General features: G+C 41.8%; 2 protein-coding genes across 2 annotated transcripts in view; one reads left to right on the forward strand and one right to left on the reverse strand.

The window, feature by feature from the left end:
• Positions 1-2,911, forward strand: part of cabp4 (calcium binding protein 4) — a 20,354-nt gene extending 17,443 nt beyond the window's left edge. Inside the window, exon 9 of the mRNA XM_079678875.1 lies at positions 1,285-2,911. Coding sequence (XP_079535001.1) covers positions 1,285-1,313 — 29 coding nt within the window. The 3' untranslated portion in view covers positions 1,314-2,911. The remainder of the gene's footprint in view (positions 1-1,284) is intronic.
• The window catches only part of lonrf1 (LON peptidase N-terminal domain and ring finger 1), a 25,638-nt gene continuing 9,124 nt past the window's right edge, over positions 2,011-18,524 (reverse strand). The window contains exons 3-12 of the mRNA XM_079678859.1: positions 11,439-11,561; positions 6,986-7,183; positions 6,681-6,894; positions 6,307-6,412; positions 6,086-6,200; positions 5,861-5,982; positions 5,596-5,754; positions 5,329-5,491; positions 4,992-5,144; positions 2,011-3,668 (exon numbers count right to left, since the gene is read on the reverse strand). Coding sequence (XP_079534985.1) covers positions 3,510-3,668; positions 4,992-5,144; positions 5,329-5,491; positions 5,596-5,754; positions 5,861-5,982; positions 6,086-6,200; positions 6,307-6,412; positions 6,681-6,894; positions 6,986-7,183; positions 11,439-11,561 — 1,512 coding nt within the window. The 3' untranslated portion in view covers positions 2,011-3,509. The remainder of the gene's footprint in view (positions 3,669-4,991; positions 5,145-5,328; positions 5,492-5,595; positions 5,755-5,860; positions 5,983-6,085; positions 6,201-6,306; positions 6,413-6,680; positions 6,895-6,985; positions 7,184-11,438; positions 11,562-18,524) is intronic.

Genomic DNA, 18,524 nt, shown 5'->3' on the forward strand with positions numbered 1-18,524 from the left:
AGCGGACTAGGAAGGACAAAGCAGAGGAGTAAATGAACATTGTTGGAATGGTTTGAGGATGAAGGTGACAGACGAGAAAATCTGTTACAAATTAGGCGGGAAAATGCTGAGATGGGAAAGCAGGGATGGTTAAATCAAGGTGGGTTAGCTGGAGGGGCCAATCCAATCTAATTAGGAGTGCATTAATACAATCAATACACATGCCTGGACAACTGTCATATATCATAAAGAGAACACACACTTGGGCAGTTCAAGGACTTTGCAAACATGTCATTACCATATTGTACCTCCCAAGCAAATAAACAAAGCACTGGGACACATTCACACACACACACATAGGCACACATTTACGTCAGCACCACATGCACGTCGGTGAGATTATAGGCTGCAGCACACTGGGGGCTTAGAGGTGTGATCCTGTTTGTCTTGTCTCAGCAATCCAATCAATTATAATTATTGGGAACATATGAAAAGGCGTGTCAGTCCCTGAAGGGATCAATAAGCAGGTGCAGTTCATTATCATCAATTAGCCCCTGGGGCAGCGTTGGGGTGTGTCTGTCCAGCTCAACCACATGGGCAGAAAAACCAGCTTCCACAGCCTCCGAGAGAAGACCCTCTCAGTATCCACACGGCAGATCGAACTGAAGTGTTAGGAGCTGCTGTTCCGCTCACTTCACTTCTTTTTTTTACAGAAAATGGTTAGAGGAGCACCTCAAGAGATAAAGCTAGTGGGTTAATCTGGAATTAGGCTTTAGTACTCTGTCAATCAATAGATTCACACCTATAACCAGACGTCTTTCAGAGCAAAGCACTTCAGGGTCACAATGGGAAATGGAAGTCATGATTGACTGGATTGATTTAGCGACCCCTGCCTCAAGCTTGGTTACATTGACAGGACATGGCTATCCTGATTGACACGTGAATCTATAATAGTGAAACAAGTGGTAAGAAAACTGATCACTGATTACGTGAATAGATTTTGAGAGCCTTGAAACTGGCAGTGTTGGAGTTGTCATCCTTTAAATCCAGACTTGTGATTGAAATCTCCCAAGAAAACCAGTCTAATATTTAAAAAAGAGTCATATTTAACTCCCTTATTTTGGTATTAGTCCGTCACTGCATCTATTTCCCATTTACTAATTTCATTACATCACAACATGTGCTGTGTTAGTTTCCGATACATTGGCTAAAAATAATGTGGCTGCATCTCAAGCCCTCTTTTTATGATGTTAGAGTGTCATTAGTCCTTATCGGTGGATCTGCTGTCTCTGTCTCCCTCTGCAGAGTTTGTTATGATGCTTTCTGCACGATGACCCCTGATGGAAGAAGATGGAGGCGTTGGTTCACAAGTACCAACTCTTCCTGCTGTTGCAATGTGTTCCTGTGACATTTCAAGTGTATGCTCGTACAAAAATGTAATTGAGTAAAATAAAACTTATTTTCATTAATGTTGAGTTTGAGTAAGTACAAGAGGGTAAAGGGGAGTTATGAAACATTTGTAACTGTTATGCTGTACTGTCGCCCCCTTGTGGTTAGAACGTGTCCATGCTCTAAGAGCTTTTAAATGAATGTGCATTAACTTTCTATACCCACTGATAACATTTTAACTTTCGTTTCTTTAAGGACTTTAGTATATTTAATATTTGTAGTTATGTTTTCCTCTTCGTTTCTGTGCTTTTTCGGACTGGTTTTGAAGGGGAGGGGCTTTGTTGAAATCATAAAATACAATAATGCAATCAGAGTGACAATTTTGATAGTGGTGGACAGTTTGGTTAAGATCAATCAAATCTAATAAACCCACCCCCAAACCGTCCAGTTAAGAGTTGAAACTTGTGATAAATAAAGTTTTTTTTAAATGTAGTCATGGACATATTTAATGTTATCGAGAAATAAATGCTTTGAAATATTTTTGGGGCTTTTTAAGTGAGGTCCTTGCTTTGAAGTACATCTCCAGTTGTGCAGACAGCTACAGGTCTTCTATTAAAGGGGTCAAACAGTGAACACCGAGGCTGAAAAAGATGTGCATTTATTATGGAAAAATTATAACTTAAACATCTGACCAAAAAGCCTTTTTTATTTTAACAGGTGTCTTATCCATACAACAGCCTTGAATCTTGTGTCTTTAGGATTTGGAATACACAATGTGAACAAATGGTTCCACTGGAAAAAAATGAAAACATACTTCACCCTATGGCAAGAAAAGGAATGGTGACCAAGTCAATGCGTTGTGTTGTTAAAAATCACAATACCAAAATGGTGTAAGGCAATCGCAGCACTGACTGAAGCACCGCAGCTCCTCCTCCCTCCATTTGGACAGAGCAGCTCTGAATGACGGGTCATCTAACCTTATGTTGTATCCATGTTGTCCGGTTTCGATTTGTTATAATATTGCAAGAACCCCTTGAGATATTCTTCACATTAGGATGTACAAATATATTCCTACTTATAAATTAATTCAATTTAAATTAATGAAACGGGTGTCTGAACTTTTTTGTTTAGAAGATTGACGATTTATAGAAAGAACCACTGAATCTTATACATGATATCATCCAACTCAACCACGTTATCCAAATGTGCATAACAAATCAACATTTTCAAAGATAGTGCGTACGATTTAGGGTAACTGTGAGGAGAAGAAAAGCATTAAAAGAAAGCATAGGATACAGATTACATTTAAGGGCCAGGAGTGAGGTTTAGACCTGATAAAGAGGGATAGTATGCCCGATCTTTGCATGACAACTTGGAAGAGAAGAAACATTGTTTTAGTCTTTCAACAGGAGTGTCCTTTCCCCTTACTAAGAGGCACATGCTTATCATGCACAACTTCCACTAAGTGGATTATCTAAACCACATCTTGCTATCAGGTCTTTGGACTTTCAGCATTTAGGATTTGTTCCGCAGAATCACATCACCCCTCCTCAAAATTAACATAAATCTTACAGCCAGCCGGCAAAACAAACAGAAAACCTCCTTTATCAGATCTCCCCAGGGAGGATTCCACACAAACTATACTACTCTCCTCCCTTCAGCCCCGTAAGTAATATCATTAAGGGTTAATCGTTAAAATAGTTGTTGGCTTTAACAGCATCAATGCAATGTCAATCTAGTGTAATAGAAACTGTGCTTTAACAAACTAATTGAGCCACATTCTTATCAGATGAGAAGCTATTAGGATTGAGAGCAGATGAGAATAGTGGCCGTAATATTTGTGTTATTTTCCAAAATATATTTTGACAATCACACGAATAATGTGTGTCAGTGGGAATATCCCTGAGGTGGTTTTGGCCACATCTCTGATTTCAGAGATCCACATTTCAATCAGGTTTCAGCTTGTCTTTTGTTTCGTGTAGGCTTTATACTAGAAGCTGTTAAACTAGGGGTTTTGTTGTAAAGAGAAGTTGAAGTGTAAGATAGCAGTAGAAACAGAAGATTGTGTGATATTGTTGCAAGGTTGCTTGAATGTCATTACAAAGTCCATTGAATATTTGTGGTGATCAGAAGAGGAAGCTCTAGTTGTTGGGGATGCTCTGCAGATATGTGAGGATGTGCTGGATCTTCACAAGGCGTTCTTTGAGGCTGGTCATGGAGAGGACAGAGAGCTGGTAGCGGGGGTCGATGGGCAGAACAGCCAACAGCCACCAGCAGCAGGCCGGACCATTGGGAGTCGCCTGGAAGAGAGGAGGAGAGGAATTAGACATGAGAGTGTTACAGATACTACACAATCGTTAATAAGAGCTACGTTCACAGTCGTATGGTGCTAGATTCTTGTGCATAAAATAAAAGCTATAAATATCATCAGGCCTTTCTCACTGGCACTCATTTGGCATGTAAGTGAAGCACTCATTTTGTATTGATTAAGGATTGCGTATATACTAAGCTACACACTGCCAGAGGAATGCATGTCTGCGGCACAATTACATGGCTGAAATCAATCCCAGGGAACAACAGCCAGATACTAAATGTGCTTTACACTTCAAAGGGTTTGAAGTGAAAATGTTGACTTTGTCTGTGCCCCAATTTCCATTGTCCATTAGGCAAGATACTGTAATCATTTTTAGAATCACATAACTCAAAAAATCGAGTGTTCAGTGTTGGAGAATCTCTTTATGACTGACCTGATGCAAGAAAGCTGCTGGGATTATGTATGAAGCACCCATAAAGCTCTTTAGGCCGTATTGTCAATGAACTCCGCCCTTTGGTGCTGCAAAGAGCGGAGCTGTAATCCCTGTCGGCGCTGCAGCCTACGAGCGGGAGCTCAGCGAACACAACAACTTTGTTCCGGTATTAAAGCCTCTGAGCCAGGTGAATCCGTGGTAATGTGGGTTTCCCCAAAATGCAAGTGTGTCATGAGACAATCCAATTTTAGAATCCGTGGAGTCTCTCTGTGTCATACGAGGTAATGAAAGCTGTACAAACCCTGCAGTATTTCGAAGAAAGGGACTTCTCAAGCCAGCTGATACCAGTTCCCAGAATAATAATAATATAACAATATGTCTTCTATCAACCTTTGTGCGCTATATTTTCTCAGTTTATCTGGTTGTGTAAAAAGTTGGGACTTAATGTTCTTAACAGTCTGCACGAACGTCTGCTTTGCTGCCACAGGCTGCCAACTCACTGCAGAGCATTCTCACTTTCTCATCTGGTGGACGCTTTATTAAACAACACATATTGTTGTTCCCATGTGTTCATATTCTGGTGAGCCCACGCCGCATGAGATGTTTAATTTAGTACAAGATATCATTTTTACAAGTTAACTAGTTTTTCTTTATATTGCTCTTTTTTTACAAGGTCGATCCAATCCCTCATTTTAAACCTCCAATATTCCAGCAAAGTGCAAATGTGCGTAATAACACAGTTAAGTAAACCACTCTGCTAAAGAAGATGAACTTTGTATTGCTTAAAGAAGCTTGAAGTGGGAATACTTTTCTAGGAATAATATGAAGGGAAACAGGCACATCTCTGTAGATGGAAGTGGGGTGCTGGATGTTTACCTGGATGTCAGCTTCTCGCTCTGGCATGGGTCCAAAGTGCTGCAGGATCTGGTCGTGGAAGTGGACCTTGAGGTTTTGGAACCAGTCGCGGGCCTGCTCATACACGGCATCGTGAAGCTCTTGGAGTTTCACAAGCTTCTCGCTGTCCTCCACCTGACGGACAGGAATCATTTGACCTCTTAGTCACTTTTGGATTGTTTAAACTTAAAAAATAACCTAAAGAAATACCCCACTCAAAATAAACCCTGGTAAATACAAATGTAAAACGGATTTTTGAAGACCAGGATTTTACATACTGAACATATTATCCTTAAAAAAGAGTTGTCGTGGTTTTTACCCTGGTGTCGCCCAGATGCTCGATGTTCGCAGTGCTGTAACCATCCATCATCCCTCGTGTCAGGACCCGGAAGCGTTTCCCTCCGATGGTGTCCACTACCGACCGTCCGTCAGGCAGGAAATGGACACTCCTGATGGTCAGCATGCAGCCATGGTCTACAAACCTGCAGGGGAGCACCATTTGGTTTATTGGTATAGACACATTTTTCCGTTCCATATATCTGGTTTGAGGGTCGCTCCATGTTGTATTTCATACAAATGCACTTACCCTTTCTGGGGATCATTAATACACATCCCAAACTTCCGCGTGCCCGTGTCCATGCAGCGGCGGAGCATGAGGCGGTAACGCGGCTCGAAGACATGCAGCGGGCAAGGCACGGTGGGGTAAGCCATGGTACACACAAAGATAGGCACATTCTTCGTCAGACTGCACAGAGGGCGAGAAGGAGAAACATGTTTAGAGCTTCTGAAACATTTAAAATAACTGATCATGATTGTTGGAATAAACCCAGACGAGAGGGGGAAATGCTTACTCAGAAAGTTCTCTGGTCTCCTCCAGATATGTTTTAGTCCTCTCTTCATACTCCTTACTCAAATACTGTTTGATCAGCTTTTCCAAGACAGTTGTCACCATGTACTTTCTACATGCTAGATACTGAAGAGAGCAAGGTAAGAGTTAAGGGTTAAAACAGGAAGCTAGGACCGACATCTTACTTAGTGCAAAAAGTAGAATGTCCAGACTCTATACGTTGTCTCACCTCTTTCAGGCTCTCTTTACAGAGGGGACACTGGGGCGTATGGTCCAAGCAGCGCTCCAAACAGTTTTTACAGAAGGTGTGGCCACATGGAGTCGTCACAGGCTCGTAGAACAACCTGCATTCAACGTCCAACAGTCAGTTTTACATTCTCAGTCATTTAAAAAAGGCAAAATGTGTAAACATCAAGGTAAATGTGTGTGTTCAGCCCACTGTGATCTTACCTCATGCAGAGAGAGCACTCCCAGTCGTTAGGGTCCACCTGATCCTCAGGAACACTTCTGCACGTCTTTGCTTTGGCAGCCTTTTGTTTGGAGCCTTTCACCAAATCTTAATAGAGTAAAAAGCATTTAACATTTAGTTGTTAACTCTGCTAAGATGTCAGTTAATATTTCCCTGGTATATTAGATGTGCTGATTACCAATTTGTATTTGCGAAAAACCTCAAAAGTGTCCACTTCACTTCATGTTCATGTGTAATGTGTTTTAGTTTTTAAATATATTGATGTGAACAGAAGTAGAAGGAATATGACTTGGAAATGAAGTAAAATACATCAGGAAGAAGAGACAGCAGTAACATGGGGGGATTGCCCACAGACCTTGTTTTTTAGACTTGCTACCCCCACTGCCTACAACACAGCGTTCTGTGTCGGACCCCGACAGCTTCCTCTTCAGCAGACTCCCTTTGTCCTCGTCCCCCAGCTGAGGAGCAGACCAGACTCTCTTCAGCCCTTCCTCTCCACAGCTCAGGCCGCACATCCGCATCGAGTGAGCTCGGCTCAGACCGGACCGCTCCAGGCTCTCCCTGCGCCTCTGAATCACAGAAGATCAACAGAAATGATTAAAGAAACCATATATGAAGAACGAACTGAACAATGTGATATTATAATTCGCCTGCTCGTACCTCCTGGCTGTCCTGGTGTTGGTGTGCCGAGGCGGCGCGGGCCGGCGGTTGGTGTTGTCTTTGGACCGGGCTCTGCGGTTGTTCTTGGGCATCGGCCACCAGGGTTTTACTGCGCAGGCGAGGCGACGTGTTCTGAGTGGTTTCCCTCAGGCCAACCTTCACATTCTCACCAGTGGGGGAGAGCAGGTCACACAAGATCTGTGAAAAACACTCAGTTAGTTTGCCTGCAAATACCTTTTCAAAAAGGTGTTTACATGTCAGAGGTAGATACGATGTCTAGGTTAGATCATACTGAATATGAATATATAAGTGGAAAAATCAAGTGTTTTTTGGTTGAACAACACATTTATATTTTATTTTCCAAACATGCAGTGGGGTGTGGTTAGAGCGCCGGCTTCTGGAGTGATGGGAGTGGCTCGGCCGGAGACCAGACAGCTGAGGCCTGTACTGCGAATCCAGTTCAACATCCCTGGATATGTTTGAGTTATTTGGCTTAACTAACCCAAAACAAACGCGATCTCGCTAAGCTGTCCTACGACGCTGGTTATCAACTCGGTAACTCAAGCCAGGGTTTCTCTGTCCGGCTGAGTGCGCGTTCACATGAAAGGGGCGGGGTTAGCAACATTTGACCAATCAAAAACATGGAGAAGCGTACTGACAGCGCAGCGTCATACTTCCTGAATGAAAAGTAAAGTATAATATTAGACATATGAAGAAGTTAAACTTTAAACATCCATGACTTAAACACCTGCAAGGTGAATACAGCTGCTAAAAGAAAAAGTGTTTGAATGCGTACATTAACAGGTTTATGATATCACTGCCCCGTCTAAGACACGAGTGGATCTGACTTTAATTACATTTGTCTCGAGTGTTTCGTCAACTTAATGTGTTGCTTAAAATAATACTTCTGCATACAGTATGTGACACTGTGAGTGTTGCACGGCACGGCTCAGCTGACTCAGATAAGGAAATATATGATACATTATGATATATGAATGATAATGGGACACATCGACGTCTGCACTCACGCAGACTGTACGTAATGTTACTTTGATCTGGATACTTATGTTGTGGCAGATATTTAAGTAAGCTCTCTTAACGCTAATGTTATAATAGTCAGATTGCTCTGAAGATGGGAGGTGATATTCTATTCATTTTCACGTTCACACAGTCAGTTGATTTTTGCCGGCCGTCTTTCCTGCAACGGCAGTTTTTCTGTATTTCCGTTCTCCTGTAATATGACTTGATAGCTTTAAACTCCGCTTGATGAGCTCTGATTGGTCAGCAGGCCAATCACTTCATCATCATCATCATCATCATCATCATCATCATCATCATCATCATCATCATCATCATCATTATTCATCATCGCCATCACAGGCTTTCACTGAGTTGATCTCTTAGCCTGCAACCTAACCTGCTCCGGAGCAGGCTAGCCGTTCAGCATAAGTTACCGTGGAGATCTAGCCCGCTAAGAAGTGAACCAGCGTCGTAGGACCGGAAACCCAGAGTTAACCCTGAAATCCGGCTTCGCAGTACAGGCCTCTGCTCAGAATCATGTAATTAAGCGATCAGTAAAAAGCATGCAGGTAACCTGGTTCAGGTTTCTCTCTGGCAGTAGGCTGGATCCTGAGAGGAGGATCCACGGACCAGAAGTAGCGTCAGGACATAGCAGGGTCGTTGTTTGTTTTTGTGAACTCCCCCTCAGTGGCAATAAACTTTGTTAGATTTTCACAACACACCTTCTCCTTCCTTCATTTTTAACTCTAGCGTGAGCTAGGGCTGGGCGATATGGTCTCTAAATGATATCGCGATATTTACTGACTATATCGCGATATACGATATATATCGCGATATTCTGAAATGTCCTCTGACATTTTTATTTTTTATTTAACCCCTTGATGTTTACAGTCACCCCAGTATGATGATTCTAGTAGTCCCTGCAACATATGTCTGCATTAAAAAAATCAACTAATAATGAAGAAAATTAACACATTTGTTGCAATAGTAATTTATGCACTAACTACATTACTACTTGTACTACAACATTTGAATCATCAGTTCTTCCTCATTTTCCTCAATTGTTCATATTTGGTTTATTAAAATAATTATATTGTGGTCATTGTTCAAAAATGTCTGCTATTATTATGAGTAGTATTATTATTATTATTAGTATAATGCGCTTTCGGTCTTCCTGTCATTATCAGGCGTTAGACATGTAATGGCTATGTATTAGATTAGATTAGAACCTTCATTCTCCTAAACTGCTGGGACATTTCCCTATAGCCAATACCTTTTATATTTTCTACTCTTCACTTACTTGTCAGCATAGGTCGGCATTGATGTACAGAGCCGACACAAAACCTTGTTTATATTGGCATCAGGTGCAGTGACGCGTCCTAAAACCAGGAAGGAAGCTGCTGGTTCCCTCGACAAAAAAGCAATGGGATTTCTCCACAGGGTTTTGGAAAATAGCTGGAAATAAGGTCTGTGGAAAACAAACCTGTTTGATAAATGCACGTCTTGTTCAACCGGATAATCTCCACATGTCTACCCTACTTTTATAATTTTCGAATCATAAATCTAATCGATAGATTATAAAAGGGTTTTAGGACGCGTCACTGCACCACGAGAAAACAACTCCATCGATCAAGCTGGCTGAAACTTTCTCTCCCTCTTCTTCTCATGCTCCCTGTCACTCTCCTTTAACTCCTCCGGTGACTTTCTTTTATTTGAAGATAGTTTTTTGCCCGGCGCTCACGGGCAAACGGGAGCCTGCTCGCGCTGGCTCCGCAGCAAACTGCGGAGCCAGCGCGAGCAGGCTCCCGTTTGCCTTTCACCCAACAACGACAACCGCCTCACGAAACGCTATGTTGTAGCGTTAATAAACGAAACAATTTAACAACATTGCTTGTCAAAGTACCTATACCACTGGACAATTTTATTTTTTTTAAGCAATATTTTTAGTGGCCCGAGCGGGCAAGTGGAAAGTTATGCGTTATGCTGGCCCGGGGTGTCTAAATAGTGCTTCCGAGCCAGCGGGCCATTTATAATGTCGAGCCCTGCTCTCTGTCACTGTGGATGTGTGTAATGTTTGTGTGCAAGTTAGACAGGGCCTGCGTGTGTGCCTGCGTGTGTGACTGTGTCTATGAAGGAGAAAGGAAAGCTCATTTTGGCCGCGGCGGGAAATTGATTTGACAACATAATACTCGATGTTCACCATGTGGTCATTTACGACATCGCGTGGAGTGCAATCCACGATGTATCGTGTAAACTCGATATATCGCCCAGCCCTAGCGTGAGCCACAACACTGGCCCCAAAGAGAAAGCAAACGTTGTTCTGAGTGTTGCCTCATAATTGATGTCAGCATGACCTCAGTGTGCAGATTACCCAGCCAATAATCTTTTCTCTCAGTCTGGATGATGCTGTAGTGCGTCACCACACACTGACTCTTCACACTCTTTCCTCTTTATTTTCATTATTTCCCTGCAAACAGATATCTTGTGATGTCTCTTTTTACAGCTAATGTGTTACCATATGCCCGGCATCAATTGCTAATTTCTCTGTGAGGGCAACACGGTCGGAGCCTGTCAATTTTAATTGCTTTAATTGAATTTTTCTTTATTTAAAGAGCTATACGCGTGACTGCAGGTTCCACAAACTTAATATGACGAGCTCCTGTCCTGTTGCATGCTGTCTGACTCCCACACTGTCTGTGTCTGAGATGAATCTGAACAGCGTCTCTTTCAGCATCAGAAGGATACAGAAGTCAAACCATAACCCTGCAAGCTTTCACATCAATTCCACACACTCATTACCACTGGCATGAGATGACTCATGTGATTATGTAGGTTTACTTATACAATGATGATTCAGAGATGATTACACAAAACTTGCATCAGCATAATCAACTAAATAGTTTTACCACAAAATGGCAACAACTGTTATTCTTAAAATCTAAGTAGCACTGTGAATAATTGAGAGTGGGTGACACTTATGTAATCGCATCGCTGTGGTCAGTCCATTAAATGGTACTAATTTCATTACAGAGTCAGTCATAAGACCTGGCCTGCAGGAAATTCCAGCCTGAAATTGATCCCCAACATAACATGTTTATATTCTTATGATCAAAATATTTTGGATTTGCAGTTTATTTTTATTCTAATCTTAGACTCGTATAGTTACCCCCTTCCTTTTTTGTATTGCAACTTCTGTCCAGCAAAGTCATTTTGGATACATAAAGTTTTGTCTCATGCTACAGATGATCCTAATAGAAAGACTGTACATTCTTAGTGGCTTTTAAAGTGGAAGTAAATATTTTATTTAGAGTATAAACTGTAAAACATGACAAATGCTCAGACTTAATGAAATACATATGGTTGTGCAGAACACTATGACCTTTTAAAGTAACATTTTAATTTTTTTATTGATTATCACCATGATTTCCCTCACCTTTTCCACTTGTCTTTTAGCACAGGGGAAGTCTTCGTCCTCAGACAGGCAGTGGAGGAAGACTTGGAGAGACTCGTCCACTTGGCCCATCTCATGTAGCACCACAGCTTTCCTAAACAAAGCCTGAAAGAACACAAAGAGAGACGTTATACTTATGTATCAGCATTTATGTTCACACTGTGTATTTACTCTCATGCTAAGTCCCTTTAACTTATTTACGCAAAATGTATTCAAAAACACCAGTCCAACTTTAAGCCTCTTACAATGCTGCTCTTTCTGGGAAGTTTAATTGCTCTACATATAAGAAAACCAGATTTAAAAATCATACTGAATTGTTTTAGAACAGCCAGACAGAAGACATACTTCAAACAAAAATGACAAATAAGATTTATCCAAATGCATTGGGATGTCCCGATCACCTTTTTTTGCTCCCGATCCGATTCCGATCATTTGATTTTGACAATTTGCCGATACCGATTTTTCCCGATCCGATCTTTATGCAATGCATTAAGAGAAAAAAAAGCATTCAAGTTGTCCCTTAAGGTTATTTTTTTAATTTAAATTGGATATTCTATCCAACATGGATATAGCTTCTTTCTTTCACAGCAGCATTGGATCAGTTCAGTTGTGCAGCATTGGATCCAGGGCTCTCGACTAAATTTTTTCACCATCCTCCCGGAACCGTCCCGAAATACAATCTAAACCGTCCCGAAATTAATGTGGACCGTCCCGAATTTAAAATATTAGTTTTTCTACTACTTATCATGAGTTAAAATCATTCAAAGTGACCTTTAACATAAATAAAACATCATACAAATCATTAGATGATAATTCATCAACCTTTTTATTTGAGTAAATCAGTCAATCACATGACAAAGGCCAAATATATTTAAACAAACACACAAACGAGAAAATTACTAATATTGAATCAAATCAAGTCCCATCCAATTATCAAAAAAAATCCAACACTCTGTCCTGAAGACAGAACCCAGAGTAACCACTAACCAGGAGGACAGTCTGTAACACAGTCAGGAGACCTATACAAACTGCCCCGCTCCCTCGCACACAGACGGGAGAGAGATATCTCGTCTGGATTGGAAAGCTCGAAAATACATCATAGACGCATGTTGTAGTCTTATTACATATTAGAAACGGAGTTGGATAAACTAAAACTGCGATATAATGTTTATGTAGCAATACTACTTATGACATATATTTTTTAAATGTCTCCAATACCGATAAAAAGTCAGATAACGTCGGAGCTTAACGTTACCACTGTCTTTAATAATTCCGGCCCGGGCGGAGCCCGTTTAATACCGGGGCTCGGTACCCATCCATACATGGGGAGAGGCGCAGCATATTGCTAAGGACTAAATACGATGGAGGGTTCTCATCTCAGCCTTATTACCCATAGGGGATGAAGTGGAGTAAGTAAATAAAGAGGCCGGCGCTCCAGGGTCTGGTTCTGCTGTGCGTTTTTGTGATGTAACGGTAAAACATTTCAGAATTCCTCCACGGGATACCATTGTCATTTTACATCACTCAACCCGCGAAATACACACACTCAGTACATAGCCTACTGTAGATAGACCCGCGAATTTGCGGGCCAGGAATTCGCGGGCACATACAGCTTACGTATGTGTATGTGTGTGTGTGTGTGTGTGTGTGTGTGTGTGTGTCTGTCTGTCTGTCTGTCTGTCTGTCTGTCTGTCTGTCTGTCTGTCTGTCTGTCTGTCTGTCTGTCTGTCTGTCTGTCTGTCTGTCTGTCTGTCTGTCTGTCTGTCTGTCTGTCTGTCTGTGTGTGTGTGTGTGTGTGTGTGTGAGTGTTTCGCGGGTTGCTAAATGTTTTGTGTGTTTATGTTGGCAAGGAGGTTTAATAATTGTGTGCTACACACAACGTGCAGTCGATTTCATTTTCATCGCCGTTTGTAGTAGAGTTAGCAGGGTATTTTTATTTTAACTCTCGTCCCAAATTCGTCCCAAAATTATTTGTTATCCTCCCTGACACTATTTTTTTCGGCCCCGGGACGACGGGACGTCCTTAAGCTCGAGCCCTGATTGGATCAAAACAAAATAAAGCTTTCAGTACTCGTTAGCTTACTGCTACAATTAGACACTGCGCCCTGCCCACTCTGTTGCCAGATTTGAGAGAAATAAGCAACCAGGTCTATGAAAACAAGCCCCAAAGAAGCAACACATACATGATGTTCTGTAATTTGAAACCAAAACTAAGGCCTCAGGATGACTTTAAGACTTGAACATGGTCATTTTTGTTTTGTAACACTGAATACAAAATTTAAAAAAAAGAAAAACAAATCCCGATCTCCGATTTTTTTCTCCCGATTCCGATCTTTTGAAAATCACGTGATCGGCTCCGATCCCCGATCACGTGATCGGATCGGGACATCTCTAGCATTATTTATATGCTTTTCAATCGATCAGAATGATATGCAAGTTGTTTTGTAAGATATGCTTTGCGCCATAAATAGAATATATCCTAGGCTCCTGGAAATTATATAATAGTTAATAAACCTTTGACCGTAATCTGTACATCCTTGATGTGGTCGGAAAACCTTCTTTAGCCTTGATAATCTTTTGTTACTTAATTACGCTGTGAAAAGGCCATTTATATAATTCTGAATATATCTGTTGTTCAAAATATGCTTAGTAAACAAAACAACAGGGTCACTACTAAACACTTAAGACTATTATTCAACACTTTCAGCTGCTAAGACACACTCAAAAATAACTTTTGAAATTCAATTAAACAATTATCTTGTAACTTTAATCCAATCACACGACAAATGAGGTGCTCCCTGTGTCTGGCTTTTAGGTTTATGATCTTAAAATACACCGTTCTCCGTACTGACCTGGGGCCTCATTTATAAAGGGATATACGCAAAAAAAATGGCATAAGCCAGTTTCTACGCAATGTTTGCGATTTATAAAATACTAACTTGACGGGAAAATGTGCGGTCCTCCACGCAAACTCTAACCCATGTGTACGCACTAAGCACAAAAACGGGGGAGACGAGAAACTGCACTAGAAAAAGTTGTGTTAATGTTATGAAATGTTTTCTCATAAATGATGCGGTAGGGCGGGTCAGGTCATACTCAGGTGCCAACATGAATCTGAAGGAAATCCTAACATGAGGGGTGTCTATATTATGTGTGTTTTTATGGGGAATTCAAATATGAGCTTATTTTTGGGATAAGATAACTCTAACCTACATCGTTTTGTATTTCTAAATTGGCAATTTTACCCTTTCGAACCTCTATATAAGATAGTAAAATATATAAGGGAAATCATTTATATTGACAAAGCCAAATCCTTTTTACATATTTAATAACAGGTGAACTGCATATATATAACTGGATAAGATTACAAAGATCAATCTTCTGACTTCTTGAACTTTGCCAGGTTGCACAAGTCCTGCTTTGACTCATTCTTGGACATCAGTCTCCTGCTGGTCTCCTGAGCTCTGATCCCTCCATCCCTCTTTTCCTGTGAGAAGTACTTAGCAGAAGCCTCGGTCACCATTTTAACAACACTCTCAATGCTTTGAGTATGGCAAGGCCAGTTGAGTACCTCCATGGGGGTTTTGATGGCGTTTTTCACCTCTGAGGTGCTTAGCAAGCAGGTGAGAGGTGGCTCTGACACACCTTCTGACCAGCTGATCATGTCCCCAATGCTGGAAGCCTAACAATTTATGTCAGGTGTCCTTCTGGTCCTGACAGAGGAGTCCCCCAGCTGAGTGTCTGGGTCCCCCTCACCCCTAATGGCCAGGATTCTCTCCACCCCCTCAATTCTTTTCTTCTGATCCTCAGAGCACAGCAGTGTTTGGAGGATGGCTTCACTGTGGGCATACCAAGCAGATCTTCTCACAGTTGGCGCAGTTGGTGCAGCTCCAGCTTTCGCATTACCCCAGCTTTCACACCAGTGTTGACATTAGTTGAGTCTCCTCCAATGGCCGATAAGGCCTTATCAAAACCCCTTTCTTTCAGCCAGGCAAACAGGACCTTAGCAATCTGCTCAGCATGTGAGTCCTCTTTAGTTGCTTTCTCTGGGGTAAAGTGGAACAGATAGTTGCTGCCAGGCTCACCAGCAACACTATAGTGTTCTTCTTTGATCTTTGCGGGAAAAGATTGGTCACTGCCCTCAGCTTCCATTATCACATTTTTCAGGTCAATCCGCCCATCAAAGAGGATGCAGGAGATCCCCCCCATCTCCCTGCACTTCTCCTCAAACTCTTCTCCCAGCTCTCTCATCAACTTTTCCTGTGCTCTCTTGACCTTGTTCTTATCAATCACTTTACTTGTGTTGTCTTCTTTGATGATTCCTGCATCAATCAGAGCTGCAGTTGCTATCGCTGCAGTTGGTCTCAGCCCTATGCCATACCTTACACTGGCAAGCGCAACATTTGGAATATCATTATAGTTTTTCTGTCCTTTTGTTGAAGCTGCAGGTTCAGTTTCAGGGAAGAGCTCAACTTCAGGGACAAACTCATCTTCAGCACCACTCTCCAATTCCAGATCCTCATCACCATCTGCCAAAAACCTCTTGACATCCTTCCTGGCTGCCTTGTCTGCTGCTGCAGCATTTCCCTCCTTGCTCCTTCTCCTTTCCTCAGCCATGTTTTCCATCCTCTGCCTTTCCAATGTCCTTACCTGTCTCTTGTGCTCCTGCAGATCAGGGGCTCCCATTTGGAGGGGTCCTTTACTTCCAACCTTCTCTTTCTGTCCCTTGATGTATGCAAGATCTTTTAAAGGAATCCTTTTCTCTCTGCGGCAGGAACAGTTAATGTGGGCTTGGATCACACAGCCATCACAGCCTCCCCCCTCACAACTGGTAATCTGACACTTGCAAGTCAAAATATCAAATAATTGGTCAAACTTGACACTGAACCTCTCTTTGGCATCAAGTTTGCCCTTCCCAAGGGAACACTTCACTGCCTGATTCCAGACCTCCTTGAGCTTGGACATGATGGTCACCTTTTCATTTATAACAGGTGGTTTGAAAAGAGCATTCACTTTGCTCCACTGACCAATCAGACCAGGGAAGATATCACCCACCAGCTGGTCCACTGGGTAGTTCCTCCATTCATCTTTACTTTGATCCCTCAAGTAGATGCCATACCTCAGGATATCCCTCACAGTTGGCAGTTCAGACACCAACAGCTCTCGCCCAGTGCCAACAAGATTACTCAAATGGGAAGGCGATTTTGCCCTTGTTTTGACTTGAGCCATTTCAACTAGTTCACACTGAAAACACTGATATACTGAAGTAAGTTTCATTTCCTGTAAGTTTCACATCAGACAGGAAGCCCTGACTTCAAAATAAAAGCCCTGACTTCAAAATAAAAGACCCCCAACTTAGTCTCTTTTTTCCAGAAGAATAGCAAATAATCGAAAAATAGATAATATTCAACTGCAAATTGATGTAGGTTAGGATTGTCAGAATTGAAAAATATCTTCAGATTTATGTTCTACACGCCAAAATACGTTATATGAACACCCCTCTCGATTGATTTACAAAAATCAATCCGCCGATGCGGTAAGCAGGAGGACAGAATTACGTCTAAACTGACGCGGTTTTGCATTTCTATAGGTTGTAGATACGAGCATGGTTTTATATACTAACACGTTTAATCGTTTTTTTTACCGTTTGCCAAGACTTGATAATGTTTTCAGTGCATGACATTAGCTTAGATGGCCCACAGGGCCATCTAAGCTAATTTACAGATGGCCCTGAGCCCAATAGAGATTGCCCGCGGACGAAATGACGCACGAAGGGTTTGGGGGGCCTTCCCCTCGAACATTTAGATTTTTGCAGGTCTTAGATGCTGTCTGGTGCATTCTCTAGACTGAATTATAAGATGAACCACCACAATATTACAATTTCAATTGTATTCTTCATTTAACTTGTTTGTGTTTGCTCGCTTGCATGCCCTTCATAGCTATAATAAATACTTAAGTTGTTGGTCAAGGCACTTTCCATCTGTTGAAGGCAAATGCCTTCCCAGATGTAAAAAAGTAGAAAACATTACATGCAGTTATAACTGCCCAAACAAACATTATTTACACTATTATGGCCCCTGTTAAAAATGTTTGTAATGTTATCTACTGTAAGTTGGTCGAAGGAATGCCGAGCAGACCCGAGCAGCCGAGTGCATCCGCGAAGCACACACAATGGCGACGTCAGAGTTCCCGTTAGCAAGCAAATCTAAATCTCTTTGGTCAAAATGTCCAGTCAAAATAATTTCCCTTTAGCGCAATACCGCTTCAGTTGCGCCATTTATGTGACAGACAAGAAGAGTATGTGACAGACAAGAGTAGTCAATTCTAATGTGTAACACTTAATGTGGAGAAAGAGATGTGCTGTATGGGTTGATTGTGCGTTGATCTGTTGCTAATGCCTCGGGGTTCCGGTGGGCATGTAAACAAATGCATAATGCTGCACTATACTTTGTGGCCTCACCCAGTTGCATAGCGACACTTATTGTTTAGGTCACGGTGTCTTTTAATAAGCAGGTAGTCATATCATTAGCTAAAACTAGCTGGATCTGATCGATATGGACATAAACGCGAGTGAAGTCTAATCTGATGGGAGAGAGAGATCAGCTGCTGCTGACGAGTCGACACGCAGCTCTGCATGATCACATGCAGCGGTGAGCGGTACAAAACACACACTTCAGGTTAGAATATCACACGTAGCTATTTTAATTACCTCTCAAACTACCTAAACTAGTTATAGATACGTTTAGTTTTACTGTCGGGTCACTCATTACTGGATCCGCGAGCTGCATGATACTGGTATAATAGATTGCCCGATCGGGCAACCAGCAGGTGAGGCTTCATGGCCCGAGCTAAATACTAGATGGCCCCGGGCCATCGGGCAGTCCTTAATGTCGAGCCCTGGTTTTGTAAATCGGAAAATGTTGGAACATTTCTGTACCTATTTTTGGGATTTCTACTACGTAAGCAACCTTCCCACGTGAATCCTATGCACGGCGTTATAAATGAGGCCCCTGGTGACCAATATATCAGGAGAGACTGACTGAAAGGTTGTTCACATGCCAGACATTA

The sequence above is a fragment of the Notothenia rossii genome (genome assembly GCF_949606895.1).
Source record: "Notothenia rossii genome assembly, chromosome: 1".
NCBI classification, from domain to species: Eukaryota; Metazoa; Chordata; class Actinopteri; order Perciformes; family Nototheniidae; genus Notothenia; species Notothenia rossii.